The sequence below is a fragment of the Canis lupus genome, unplaced genomic scaffold (assembly GCF_011100685.1).
Source record: "Canis lupus familiaris isolate Mischka breed German Shepherd unplaced genomic scaffold, alternate assembly UU_Cfam_GSD_1.0 chrUn_S508H670, whole genome shotgun sequence".
Lineage (NCBI taxonomy): Eukaryota > Metazoa > Chordata > Mammalia > Carnivora > Canidae > Canis > Canis lupus.
The window spans coordinates 1-15,213 of NW_023331443.1; the positions used below are offsets into that span (position 1 = coordinate 1).

The 15,213-nt window shown below is 40.2% G+C and overlaps 1 protein-coding gene across 1 annotated transcript; it reads right to left on the reverse strand.

Annotated features, from left to right (window-relative positions):
• Positions 1–1,289: 1,289 nt before the first annotated feature.
• Positions 1,290–13,481, reverse strand: LOC119879259 (putative ankyrin repeat domain-containing protein 20A5; the record flags this gene model as incomplete). Its single annotated transcript, XM_038589628.1, has 4 exons — positions 13,038–13,481; positions 8,726–8,840; positions 8,394–8,567; positions 1,290–1,337 (listed from the first exon to the last, which is right to left on the reverse strand). Coding segments are annotated over exons 1-4 (600 nt in total), but the record flags the coding sequence as incomplete, so codon positions are not given.
• Between the last annotated feature and the right edge of the window lie 1,732 nt (positions 13,482–15,213).

Genomic DNA, 15,213 nt, shown 5'->3' on the forward strand with positions numbered 1-15,213 from the left:
TTTGACATGTCAAAAACAGGTCTCCAGACACTGCCAAATGCTCCCTGAGGAGCAGAATTCTTCTCCCACCACCCCACCCCCAACGCATTGAGAATTAGTGGCGTAAAATATGCTACCTCCAGAACCCAAAGAGGTCTCCCAGTTTCTGTCTTTGTGAAAAGGTATTCAAAATGTGGCAATTTTTCTTTCACTCCTGCGAGAATATCCTGGCATGCCCACTGGATGCCTCAAAACTTCACGGATATGTCAATTCATGCCGTCTTACCAAGGGCCCAAAGCGTTATAGCCTCTTACTGATCCTCATGTCAAATTAGCATGGTGTCAATATGATAGGCCAATGAGATATTCTGGGGATGTTCAAATGGTCTAGCTCCATGAGTTAATAAAACGCTGAGGCAAATTAAATGAATGAACACTTTGCCTATACTCTATGAATATGAACTATTTCTGATTCACTAGCGGACTAGAAAAGAATGCATTTGCCAAATCAGTGGTGACACATACCATGTACCTGACGTCTTATCAATCTGTTCTGGAAGCAATAAGAGGCGCACAATAACTATGACTGGAATTACTCTTTGTTTAAGTTGACAGTAACTACAGATATTTGCCACAATCTATCTTCTCTGAATGGGCCAGACTAGTGAATCAAGCAGAAATGTGATAGAGCTCACCAGCCTTTCATCCTTTAGCACTATCCCCACTGCACCTCTGCTAGGGTTGTTTTGGTATACCCTACCAAATGAAGGCTTGGAGACAGTTTCAGAGGTTTCTGCTTGGACTCTCTAAATTTTTTTTTCTCAGTTATATTTCCTTATTCAGGAGAGACACAGAAAGAAAGGCAGAGACATAGGCAGAGGGAGAAGCAGGCTCCCTGCTGGGAGCCCTATGTGGGGCTCAATTCCCGGACTCTGGCATCAAGCTCTGAGCTAAAAAAGAAAAAACTCACAATTTCAACAAGAAACACTTTTAGCTACTGTAAAATCATACAGAAAAAAAAAATATTGCAAATGACATCAATCTATATTACAAAGGATTCTGAATTATACTATACAATGTTCTTCACCTTGTCCTGTCAGAGTAATTGTTTTCTACCTAACCGATCACATGCTGACATTTTTCACTATACTTATAAATACTCTTCTTATTAATAAGTTAAACTTTCTCCTTGAGAAATTGTTACCACTCTCGACCAAATACTAAGATTCACCAAAAAAAAAAAAAAAAAACCTTACCTGTTAGTGTAGTCAACTGCATTTATATTTGCTTTTCTAATAAAAATGCCACCATTTTCTCTTTTTTTCATTTACAGCAACTAGAAGCGGTGTGAGGCCATCCTGTAGGAGTGCAAACAAAATTTATAATTTACAAAATTACATATTTGGATAATGAATCGTAAAAATTCTGAACGATCCTGTAACTTAAACATGTAACATAGAAAGTAAATAAAATTAGCCCTTTCGTTCTCAGCCCTCCATGGTTTCACCAGCTGCTCCTTCTTTTTAAAATACTGCTTTCTCACGGAGCGTGGGTGGCTCAGTTGGTCAAGCATCTGCCTTCAGCTCATCAGCTCAGGTCATGATCCCAGGGTCTCAGGATGGAGTCCCACCTTGGGCTCCCTCTGCAGCAAAGAGTCAGCTTCTCCCTCTCCCTCTGCCCCTCCCCTCCACTCGTGCTCTCTCTCCTGCTTGCTCACTCTCTGTCTCTCTCAAAAACATAAAGTCTTTTTAAAAACTAAAATAAAAATAATAAAATAGACCTCCTCTTCCTCTTCAACAGATTACCTGCAGTCATTCCACAAACTCGCTTCAAACATTGCCTGGCTCCAAGAATCTTTGCTTCTCTCACAATATATCATGGTATACCCTAGTTATTTTATTCCGCACCATCTAAACCAAAAGATTCTAGAGGGGAGGGGTTATTTTTTATCTCTGTATCTCCACTCTCTAAAACATAGTAGTAAATATTTAAAGTATCGTTACTGATTTTAATGGATATCTCCGGAGTAGTGTTTCTTCAATTATATTCCAAAGAACACATGATTTGCAAGAGATACTGTGCCCCAAAAGAAAGATTCAATGATTGGGATCCCTGGGTGGCGCAGTGGTTTGGCGCCTGCCTTTGGCCCAGGGCGCGATCCTGGAGACTCGGGATCGAATCCCACGTCGGGCTCCCTGCATGGAGCCTGCTTCTCCCTCTGCCTGTGTCTCTGCCTCTCTCTCTCTCTCTGTGACTATCATGAACAAATAAATAAAATCTTAAAAAAAAAAAAAGAAAGATTCAATGATCATCTATGTTTGTGAAACATTACAAAACTGCACTATACATCTAGCACAAATGAACCCCATTTACATTTGCTTATCCCCATTTGACAATTCCTTCTTTTGTAGCAAACATTAATACTTGAGAAACAAGAGTTCCCAGGGATATAGTTTTAAGAACTTTCCAATAAAGGTAAGGGTTTTCTCCAGGTTGTACAAACTTGCTGGATTCTCATCTATCAATGGTATGGGGATCCCAGATGTCAACATAAAACACTCCAGCTCCAAATGAGTCACTAAGGAGATGGACTCTGAATGAAAAGAGCTAGGTTTCAGGGCAGCTGGGTTGTGCAGGCAGTTGAGGGACGCTTGGTTTTGTCTCAGGTGTGATCTCAGGGTCGTGGGATCCAGCCCCACATTGGATTCGGGGCTCCCCTGGCACTGAGCACCAAGTCTGTTTAAGACACTCTCTCTCCCTCTCCCTCTCCCCTCCCCCACCCCCACAAGCCTGTGCATGTGTGTGCTGTCTCTCTAAAATGCATAAAGAAACCTTTTAAAAATTAAAAAGAAAAGTAAATAAATAAAAATAAAAGAAAGAAGCTTCAAATGAATTTTGACCACTTAATACTAAATAATCTTTGGTTAAGGTGGGCCCACAATGAGATGAGCACTCGGTGTTATTCTTTATGTGGGCAAATTGAACTCCAATAAAAAATTGTGGGTTTTTTTGTTTAAAATAAAAAATAAGAACAATAAAATATTAAAAATAAATAACTAAATAAATAGTCCTTGGACTTTCTCTCCTATTATACCATGATAAAGTTTTTTTCTTAACTGTTAGAAAGCTCAGTATGAGATTTTTCTCTTTTTACCCTTTTATTCAAATTCAGTTTCCATACAACATACTATTAGTTTCAGAGGTAGAAGTCAGTGGTTCCTCAGTCTTATGTAACACCCAGGACTCATTCCATCATGTGCCCTCCTTAATGTCCATCACCCAGTTATCCCATCCTTCCACTCCACCCCTTCCAGTGACCTTCAGTTTGGCTCCTATGATTAAGAAGTCTCTTAGGCTTTGTCTCCCTCAGTCTCTCTGGTTTAAGTTTCTTCTTTCTTCCCCTTCTCCTCTGTCTTGTTTCTTAAGTTCCACATATGAATGAGATCATATGATAATTGTCTTTCCTCTGACTGACTCAGGGTATTATGCTATAAGTGAAATAAGTCACTGAGATTTTATTCTCTACTATACTCATTCTGAGAACCTAATGCACATCTACTTCTAAAAAAACCTGTGTTGTATTCTAGTTTCTATTATCATTGCTATTTATGATTATTTTTATAATTTAGACTAAGTGTAAATCAGAAATAAAAATGTCATGACTTACCAATAAAAATTCTAATACTAGATGAGCACTGGGTGTTTACATGTTGGGAAACTGAGATTAAGTAAAAACTATTATTCACAAATTCTAATACTGCTTTATACGGATTATTTTTAGTATAATAAAAGCTACTATATAAAATTGCGTATTTAGGGAATAATACCAAGGAGAAGAGAATACTGTCTGAAATATGCATAATCTATCCAAGTAGAACCAGGATTAACTTCACATGGCTTGCAGATATTCCAAAAGGTACATGATTACTGTACATATATAGAAAAAATGTTGTGAAAAAAAACGACTTTCAATTCTTAACTTAGAAATTCATCCCGAGGCCCTGGGTGACTCAGAGGGTGAACATCATGATCCCCAGGGTCCTGGATCGAGCCCATATCAGGGTCCCCATAGAGAGCCTGCTTCCCCCTGTGCCTAGCTCTCTGCCTCTCTCTGTGTGTCTCTCATCAATTACTGAATAAAGTAATGAAAAAAATAAGCTGACAAAGAAACAGAAAATTCAATCCCAATCCTAAGAAATTAACATAAATACAAAATATATTACAAATTAAATATGGAGTGTCTGAAAATCTTGAAATCTTTGTCAACATATACCATAAAACAGTAATTGTAAACTCAGTGCTTATGGAGGCAAAGCAGGTGACACGAGTCAGTGAAGAACCTAGGCGGGGACACGAGCAAACTGGAGACACAATGCCTCCTATAAAGGGACAGCCTCTGCACAGCATACCAAACAGCAGCATGGGCTCAAGGTACCAGAAGTGATCTGTAAGAAAAGCTCAAAATCCAGAGTTCTACATGCGTGCCATAATTTTAAATGTTAGCTCAACTGACACTGGAAACTAAATACATCCGGGGGCCACATTTAGTCTATAGCCTACTTGTGTTTTTCTATTTGCTGTGACTGTTTCCAATGGCCGTGCGGTAAAACAAACACTTGGACATCAAACCCTTTCCTAAAGCATCAGGATCATGTTTTACCAACAAATTAGGCCCCACCTTCTAAGGAAAATTGCTGTGAAGACTCATTAACACCTACTGTCAGAATTTTCCAATGCTTGTTTCAACTACAATCTATTTGTATTTACTTCCCTCACATTGCTAACCGAACAGACAGGAGTTCAGAGGAATGCTGAAGCAAAGTTATTAAAACAATTACCATCTGTATTGTCACTAACTACATGCTGAATGTTAACACAGTAGTGATTATGCACGATGCCAGGGCCCTATGAATTTGAAAGACATCCTAAATAGTCTATCGCCACAGCTTCAACTAAAAGAAGGTTCACGGATTTCTACTGCTGCAATTGGGAAAACCCTGCTTGTAATAATCAGAATGGTAGCAAAACACGTAAAATCTTTAAAGGGTCAGACTCTACTTATTAAAAGACTACTCATAAAGACTTCCCCTCTGGGTGCCGGTGAATGACTGATAGTTGGAAGAAAAGGTGAATTATTTTCAAGCCAACAGAGATGACCCAATAATTTTCATCTGTAATTCTCAAGAGATACAGACAGATGAAAGGCTAATGTTGGAGAGAGTGGAAGGAAGTAGCCAGTATCCAACTTCAGTTAAATCTCTTCCAGAGATTTAATATTTTTACATCTCTAAATTTGTATATGTATACCTACCCATTCAGTAGTTGTTAGCCAAGAGTTGTAACAGAATCTCAAAAACCCTATTTCCAAATTTCTGCGTACACACGTTATTGGATTCACTCCATCGAAATCTTCACGGGACAGTTTTAGGCTTGTAAATTCTTTTAAAGTTCCCTAGTTGACTGTGATTCACCAGCACAAGTCTAGCTGAGAACTAGTACAGTACACAACCATGCCAGTCTCCTCTTTCACCTATGTGGCCAATTCTCCCTATCACTTGAGGATTCAGCCAAAAACAGAAATGAGTCACTTATCAAACCTGCATTCAATTTCCATGGCTAGAGGTAGAACAAGGACTAGTAAACTCAAAATGCAACTTGATTCCATATTTACACACTCCTTACATCCTTCCCATCAGACATTCTAGATTTGCAAGCAGAGTTTAGACTCGTATCTAAGTGGCTATAGCTGCAAAATACTATACTGTGTTCTTTCCTCTGCTTGTCCACTTTTTGTTTTTTTTTTTTAAGATTTCTATTGATTTATTCATGAGAGATGAAAGAGAGAGAGAGAGAGAGAGAGAGAGAGAGAGAGAGACAGGCAGAGACACAGGCAGAGGGAGAAGCAGGCTCCTCCATTCAAGGAGTGCCATGTGGGACTCGATTCGGAGACCACGGGATCATGCCCTGAGCCGAAGGCATATGCTCAATCACTGAGCCACACAGGCGTCCCTTTTCGTGCCCATTCAACCACCTGTTTACTGCCAATCTGATGTCCTTAGAGTCCTCCTAGAATTGATCTCTATATAAGTTTACAACACACTCACTGGTTCGTAAAGTAAGAATTATTATCCCTGAAAATTGAAGACTCCTTACCTAAACATAAACACTAAGAAAAACAAACACAATCCCAAAACCTTGTCTTGATATTTCCCCTCACTTGCCAAATTTCTAAATCGCTCTGCATGTTCCTGACTGCTTTCTCCTTTGCCCCTCTTTTGTCCCTCTTAAGTCAAGGCTGATAAAAGACAAACTCTGACCGTGTTAATCAATCACTTTTTGATCAAATAGGAACTTCTCAACAGCAGCAAGATTTGATATTGTAAAATACACTTGTTTTGTGTTTTAAGACAAAGCCTATTTCCAAGGCAAATTTTGCTTTCCTCTGTTGTTTGACACTAAATAAGAAAACAAACTGGGTGAGAAAACATTTTTGAAAATAAAGTTTCAGAACACATTCTGTGTTCTCATAAATATTTGCCATAAATACATAAAAGAAACTTGCCTTCTCTAATGCTTCTTTAGAGGTATCATTATTTAGGGGCAACTGAGTGGCTCAGTCCGTTGAGCATCTGACTCTTGGTCTTAACTCAGGTGATGATCAGAGTTATAAGATCCAGCGCTGCGACAGACTCAGCGCAAAGTCTACTTCAGATTCTACTCTCTTTCTTTTCCCTCTGCCCCCACAACACCCCCTGCTTGTACATGCTCACTCCCCCGCAAAAAATAAAATCTCACGGCTGAGTAATATTCCATTGTGGACATATACCACAGATTACTCAACAATTAGAAACAATAAATACCCACCATCTGCTTCAACATGGATGCAACTGGAGGGAATTATGCTGAGTGAAGTAAGGCAATCGGAGAAGGACAAACATTACATGGTCTCATTCATACGGGGAATAGAAAAGAGTGAAAGGGAATAAAGGGGAAAGCAGAGAAAACGAGTGGGAAATATCAGTGAGGGGGACAGAACATGAGAGACTCCTAACTCTGGGAACCAAACAAGGGATGGTGGAAAGGGAGGTGGGTGGGGGGTTGGGGTGACTGGGTGACAGGGCACCAAGGGGGGGGGCACTTGACGGGATGAGCACTGGGTCCTGTGCTCTTTCTTGGCAAACTGAACTCCAACTAAAAAAATTTAAAAAGAAAAAACTAAAAGATAAAATAAGTACATAAACCCCAGAGTGTGAGGTGAAAAAATAAATAAATAAAAAAGCTTAATTAAAAAAAGGAAGGCAGGAAGGAAGAAGTATTATGGTAAGCCTGGGGGGCTCAGTGGGTCAAGCATCTCTCTCTGGTTATGGTCACGATCCCACTCCTGACATCAAGCCCCGTGCATCAGGCTACCTGGCTCAGTGGGAAGGCCTCTTCTTCCCCTACCTCTGCCTTTCCTCCCTACTCATGTTTGCTCTCTCTCATATAAATACAATCTTCAAAAATAAAAAGTGTTATTTAAAGCAAAAGCTTAGACAGTTATTTCAAAATATTTCATCCAGGAAATGTTTGAGCTTCCAAATATGAAAAATCGACCCTATCTATGACACACAACAGTGTTTCTGCAAGGGCAGCGACTGAAGGTAATGCACGTCAAAGAAAGCACAGGGAGACTGGCAAGTGTGGTCATCACCAGCTCCCCATGGCACATCCTACCACCCCACTGAGGAAATACATAGGCTGAGCAGGAGCTACTCTCCGGAATGGGAGGCCTCACCGTGGTACATGGCTGGCAGAGTGGCTACCAGCACAAGCAGATACCACCTGTAGGATGTCATGACCTGATCCCCCTGCTCTCATCTTCTGAACCTTAGGGCCTAGAGTGCCCAAGGCCTATTACAACCTGCTGCTTTCTCCTCCCATTTACATTCACCCAAGCTACTCCTCTGGGTCACGGTCTCCTACTCATCCCCAGAAGCATCCATTTCCTAAGCCCCTGCACAGCTTTCGGCCTCCATCAACACCACACTCCCCTCTAGGCCTTCAATCCTTTGTGGGCTCTGAGGGCACCATCTACTCCCAGGCACAAAGGGGAAGATTTTCTTTCTGGGGTGGAAGGGTAGCTAGCAGACAGAATGTTTCCTTACTATATGCATTACTTTTCTCTTTCCCTCCCTCTGCCTTGGTTTTGGAGTTGTTTCCATGATGACAGGACCTGCTGTATAAAATTCAGTGTCGATGTCTTCATATATATATGTGCTATAGTACAAATATATCTACATATACATGTAGAAAAACCTTTTGCAGCTACATTTATTTATTTATTTACTGATTGATTACTGATTTATTTATTATTTATTATTTATTTATTTATTTATAATGTGCAAATACTGATGTAAAAAAAACTTGACCTGTACCTTGTTTTTGGCCTCTATATCTCCTTTATTCAAAAGCAGCTTGCGTGCTATTGAGATATTTCCCTCATAGGCCGCATAATGGAGAGCGGTGTTGTCCTTGAAATCCTTAGTATTTACATCAGCACCTTTTCTGAGAAGAATATCTACACATGCCTCTTCTTGGCATTGTACAGCCTGTCAGCATTATAACGAGAAACAGAATGTAAATTCTGGGAACTGAAAGGAAACATGCCACAAGTTTCACCAATGAGTTATGTTTAATTGCAACAAATGTTCATTTCCAAGGACTTCAATCCAATCCACCTCAGGCAGACATAGGTGTGACCACCCACCTTCACGAGAGCTGTCCTGTTTTCTCCATCACGGAGGTTTAGCTGGCATTGAGAAAGTACCAGGATCTTCACCATATCTACACTCCCAATGGCACACGCCAAGTGGAGAGCCGTCCTGTGAGCATGTAAGGACTTGTCAGGAAATTACAGTGTACCTTTCCAAAACATTCAAATTAATTCACAGAATTGTAAATGTTAAATACTGTATTATTCTCATGACTCCAAAACAAAGATTTAGTTTTCTTTGGAAGAAAGTACAATATTTATTAGTGATTCTTCACCACTCTATTAAAAGAGCAGCCTATCTGTTTAGGAAGAGCATGACCTCAGGAGGCAGCTCAACCTGGGTTTCATTCCCACTTTAACTCTGTCGCTTCACAGTGACCATTTAGCCTTATCGCAATTTCCTCATCCACAAAATGGGCATAAAAATAGTTGTCTCAGGTCGCCTGTCTGGCTCACTCTGAAGAGCATGTCACTCGATCTCGGGAGCCAGGGGTTCAAGACCCCTGTTGGTTATAGAGGTTACAAAACAATAGTAATAATAAATAAAATAAAAGGTACTTATCTCACAAGACCTCTTGTCAGTGATCCTTAAATGAGGATCCATGCAAAGTTTTAGAATACTAGTTCCTAGCACAAATATTATTATAGCTATTACTACAACTTACAATGACCCACTACAATTAGGTAAAATGATCCAATTATGCCTACTTTGCAGCTACGTTTAAGGATGAGCAAGAATACTCTATTTCAATGATTCCAAGATGCTCATTTTGTCACCTTTTAATATCTCTGACATCGGAATCCAATTTCTAATTCAAAATGTCTTAAAACTATAACTGGCATGATTTCTAAAAATTTCTTCTTGGTACATAAATAGTGGGGCATCATACAATCTACGGTGTGCCTTAAGTGAAATAATAGTGACATATACAACAGGTCTGTTGCACTTCTAGTCCTATGCTTGGAATTACATTGTTCAAGAGCTAAAATAATTTTCAGTAGTTGAAAGCATTATGAGAAGAGAGGACTAAAAGAACAAAAGAATTTTTTTAAAGCAACCCTTACTAAGTTTCAAAGGATTTTAAGTCAAAAGAAACTCAGGATTCAAATAAACAGGGAGAGTTCTTTTATTTTTTTGGGGGGGGTGGGAAGCTCATTTTACTAAGCATTTTAATTAATAGAAAATGTTTAGATTCATAGAAATCAAGTATTTTCAATTACCAATATTAGTATTTAGTATTATTGCAATGTCAAAAGGGCAGGTAAAGGTAATCTTTTACAATTTCTGATTCAGAAATGTTTTCCTTTGACAGGAAGTTCCAAGGAAAAGCTTCACGTGAGATTAAGTCCTAATACTTCCATTTAAAATTTCTCACCAAGGGGCACCCGGGTGGCTCAGTTGACTGAGTGTCCAACTTTTGGTTTTAGCTCAGGATGATCTCACAGTCATGAAGACAGATGCCCACATTAGGCTCCATGCTCAGGGTGGATTTTGCTTGAGATCCACGCTTTCCTTCTATTCCTCCCCTCCCATGACCTTCTCTTTTTCTTTTTACAATAAATACATCTTTTATCATTTACAAAATAAAATAAAATCTCTCATCTTAGGAGTGCCTGGCTTGCTCAGTCCGTAGAGCATGTGTCCTTAAATGTCCAGCCCCATGTTGGGTAGAGAGATTACTTAAAAATGAAAGCCTTAAAACCTAAATACATAAAATTTCTCATCTTGCTCATACTGGGCAACATGGAGTCTTCTTTTTTAAGATTTTATTTATTCATGAGAGACACAGACAGAAAGCACAGACATAGGGAGAAGCAGGTGCCTCACGGGGAGACCAATGTGGGACTCGATCCCAGAACTCTGGGATCACGCCCTGAGCCAAAGACAGATGCTCAACCACTGAGTCACCCAGGAGTCCCTGAAGTCTTTTTAAAATTGAAAAGATCCTGAGTAGACTATGTCTGCTACATAACCTGTGTTCAGGTTTGTCTGAGAAATAAATGGACTGAAAGAATACATAAATTTATTTGGAGAATATAAATAATAGTGAAAGGGAATAGAAGGGAAGGGGAAAAAATGGGTAGGAAATATCAGAAAGGGAGACAGAACATGAAGACTCCTACTGCTGGGAAACAAACTAGGGGTGGTGGAAGGGGAGGAGGGTGGGGGTGAATGGGTGACGGGCACTGAGGGGGGCACTTGACGGGATGAGCACTGGGTGTTATTCTGTATGTTGGCAAATTGAACACCAATAAAAATAAATTTATTATTAAAAAATTCATTTGGAGAGCTCTGTAGTTTTTAAAGATTTATCTATTTCTTGGAAAAAGAGAGAATGCATGAGTGCGGTGAAGGGCAGAGGGGCAGAGAGATAGGGAGACAATCTCAAGCAGCCTCCCCATTGAACATGGAGCCCAACAGGGTGCTCAACCCCACAATCCTAACATCATGACCAGAGCCAAAATCAAGAGTCTGATGCTCAACAAACAGCCACCAAGGCACCAAGAAAGTTCAATATTTTTAAAGAAAACTTTTGTGAAGTAAACTAATATTTTTGAAATAGCAATAAAATGTGTATTTGCTATTTTTTAATTTTTTTTCAGAAGAGGGATACAACAAAAATTCTATAAGGTTTTGCAATACCATTTGTATTTTTTTATTTTTATAAGGATTTAACCAAAAGAAAATCATTAACTGTTCACTTATTAGATGTTATAAAGCTGCACATAATAAAAACATATGTATAGGTCATCCCCCGTGGTGCAGCGGTTGAGCACCGCCTGCAGCCTGGGGTGTGATCCTGGAGACCCAGGATCGAGTCCCACGTCGGGTTCCCTGTAATGGAGCCTGCTTCTCCCTCTGCCTGTGTCTCTGCCTCTCTCTCTGTGTGTGTCTCTCATGAATAAATAAATAAAATCTTTAAAAAAATAAATAAAAATAAATAAAACCGTATGTATATATTTAATGTATGCGTAATACAACCTACAATACAGATAAAAATATTCCCCTTAGTTCTGAAGAGGCTAAAGGTTGTTAGAAAATACCAATCCTCTCCCATCAATTTTTTTTGAATAGGAAGAGGGGCGCTTAGGTGACTCAATCAGTTAGGCATCTGCCTTTGGCTCAAGTGTAGGGGTCCTGGGATCGAGCCCTACATCATCAGGCTCCCTGCTCCATGGGCTTCTGCTTGTTGTCCCCCTGCCCCTCCCTGCTGCTTGTTTGCCTGGTCTCTCTCTCAAATGAATCGATAAAATCTCTTTAAAGTAAATAAGTAGAAACTATTTTTTGTCTACACAAGATTCATATTCTTGTTCTCCTGGATTAGTTCATTGATAATAAACCTTTCTTAGAATTTTTATGTATCTTTCCTATAGAAATCACAGATTTTAAGAAAATGAAAAATCCACTTAGAATCCAAATGTTTGAAGATAACTAATTTTATATTTGCACATCTTTTTGGCTAACTCAAAACCATTGTCTGCTTATATGTTTGTATCATCAAAACAATTTTTCACTCATTTAATGATCCAAAGTACAGCTTTGCATGTTAATGTGTATCAATTATCTCTGCCACATTCAGTGGTCACATAGTAGTCCAGCCTCTGGATACACTGCCATTTACGAATACAGGCCATTAAGTGACTCCTTAATACACTGCTATTGTAAATAGTGCTGAGAATAGCATATTGTATATTATTTATTTCTAATTATTTCCTAAAGATATTTTACATCAATAAGCTTCATGGCTCAAGGAAATACTTATTTTTCAATGTGGTACATAACCACCAAACTATCTGAAAAGTCCAAAACAACTTAAATTTTAAGTAGTATAAGTAACATCATTCCTTATCTTCACAAAGCTTGAGATGGAAAATGGGATTTTATGCCTCTTTTTAAAATATTTTATTTATTTGAAATTAAGAACACCAGCAGAGGGGAGGGGGAAAGAGAAAAGCAGACTCTCCACTGAGCAGGGAGCCTCACCAGGGGCTAAGCTCCAGGACCCAGAGATCATGACCCTGAGAGGAGGTCAGAAGAGGCCAACTGACTCAGCCATCCAGGGGCCCCTATCTCATTCCTGTAATAACTTCCCTGTAAAACGAAGATGTTCTTTTTCTCCAAAACATATGTTGTAAATATTTTGCAAGTACATTCTCTTTTATTTTGCTAATATTACTTTCTGATTCAGAGGCGTTTTTTTTTGTGTCTGTGGCTGAATCAAACTCCAGAATTTTTGCTTTTAATGTCATGAGCCCCTCTACTGCTCGCCCCGACTCCTCCCGCCCGCCTCAAAAGCCCTGTTACCTGTTCTTCCTGTCCCTTTTATTTAAGTCATGTAAACCAAAAACCAGCAACTGCTGTATCTCCTGCATTTTTTCTGTATCGCCCTCAATCACAGCTCTGTGGATTCCCCGGAGATCTTGATATCTGATGTGGTATCCGGGACCGGGGCTGTGGAAGCTGTCAACAGTCATAGTCATAGGCGGCGACCTGACCCTCAGAGGCCTGAGGTTGAAGCCGAAGCGCAGCAGGCCCCACCCATTCCGCGCTGTAGATCTCTTTTTCATAATGAAGCCGACAGGCTTCAGTGACACAGGTTTCACCGCCTCTAGTGCGATACACTCCCGCGCCAGCAATAAGGCAAGTGGGCCTCGCCTCAATGTCTCAGGGACTAAGCCCAACGACTTAGAATCTTCCTACGCAGAACCAGTGTAACCTAGCAACGCTGCTAAATGCGAATGCGCCTGCGCACCTCAGAAGCTGGCATCCCTGCGCATGCGCACAGAGGGCAGTGGCCAAGGGTGCCCAAAGCATATATGCGAGGAGGCCCAAGCCTCTCAAATCTCTGAGATCCCCTGTGAGCTGGCTGGCTTCCCTTAGAAGTTGGTGGGATGACTGAGAATTTGGGGACATTTGCAAAATCCTCTGGGGTGTGGAAATGTAGTCTTCTGGGCCTGTGAGTGGCTCAGTGGTTGAGCATCTGCCTTTGGCTTCGGTCATGATCCGGGGTTCCTGGGATCAAGTCTTGCATCGCACACCCCACAGGGAGCCTGCTTCTCCCTCTGCCTATGTCTTGCCTCTCTCTCTCTCTCTCTCTCTCTGTGACTATCATAAATAATAAAAATTTTTAAAATTTAAAATAAAAAAAATAACATCACTCATTGAGCCCTGCACCACGCAGGGGGCTGATCAGCTCCCCCAAGTGCCCACACCTGAAAGTCAGCACAAAGGCCCCTCCACCAGAAGAATTGATATCAATCAATTAATAACCAAATTAATAACCAAATTTAAGACATACTTAGATAATAATACACTTATACTTGGTGACTTCAATCTAGCGCTTTCTACATTTGATAGGTCTTCTAAACACAACACCTCCAAAGAAACGAGAGCTTTAAATGATACACTGGACCAGATGGATTTCACAGATATCTACAGAACTTTACATCCAAACTCAACTGAAAACACATTCTTCTCAAGTGCACATGGAACTTTCTCCAGAATAGACCACATACTGGGTCACAAAACAGGTCTGAACCGATACCAAAAGATTGGGATCGTCCCCTGCGTATTCTCAGACCATAATGCCTTAAAATTAGAACTAAATCACAACAAGAAATTTGGAAGGACGTCAAACACGTGCAGGTTAAGAACCCTCTTGCTAAAAGATGAAAGGGGAAACCAGGAAATTAAGGAAGAATTAAAAAGATTCATGGAAACTAATGAGAATGAACATACAACAGTTCAAAATCTTTGGGATGCAGCAAAACCAGTCCTGAGGGGGAAATACATCGCAATACAAGCAGCCATTCAAAAACTGGAAAGAACTCAAATACAAAAGCTAACCTTACACCTAAAGGAGCTAGAGAAAAAACAGAAAATAGATCCTACACCCAGGAGAAGAAGAGAGTTACTAAAGATTCGGGCAGAACTCAATGAAATCGAGACCAGAAGAACTGTGGAACAGATCAACAAAACCAGGAGTTGGTCCTTTGAAAGAATTAATAAGATAAACCATTAGCCAGCCTTATTAAAAAGAAGAGAAAGAAGACTAAAATTAAAATCATGAATGAGAAAGGAGAGATCACTACCAACACCAAGGAAATACAAAGGATTGTAAAAACATATTATGAAAAAAAAACATATTATGAATAGCTATACGCCTAATGGACACATTTCTAGAAAGCCACAAACTACCAAAACTAGAACAGTAAGAGATAGAAAACCTGAACAGGCCAATAACAAGGAAGGAAATTGAAGCAGTCATCAAAACCCTCCCAAGACACAAAAATCCAGGGCCATGTGGCTTTCCCTGGGGAATCCTATCAAAAGTTTAAAAGAAGAAATCAGGGGATCCCTGGTTGGCGCAGCGGTTTGGCGCCTGCCTTAGGCCCAGGGCGCGGTCCTGGAGACCCGGGATCGAATCCCACGTCGGGCTCCCAGTGCATGGAGCCTGCTTCTCCCTCTGCCTGTGTCTCTG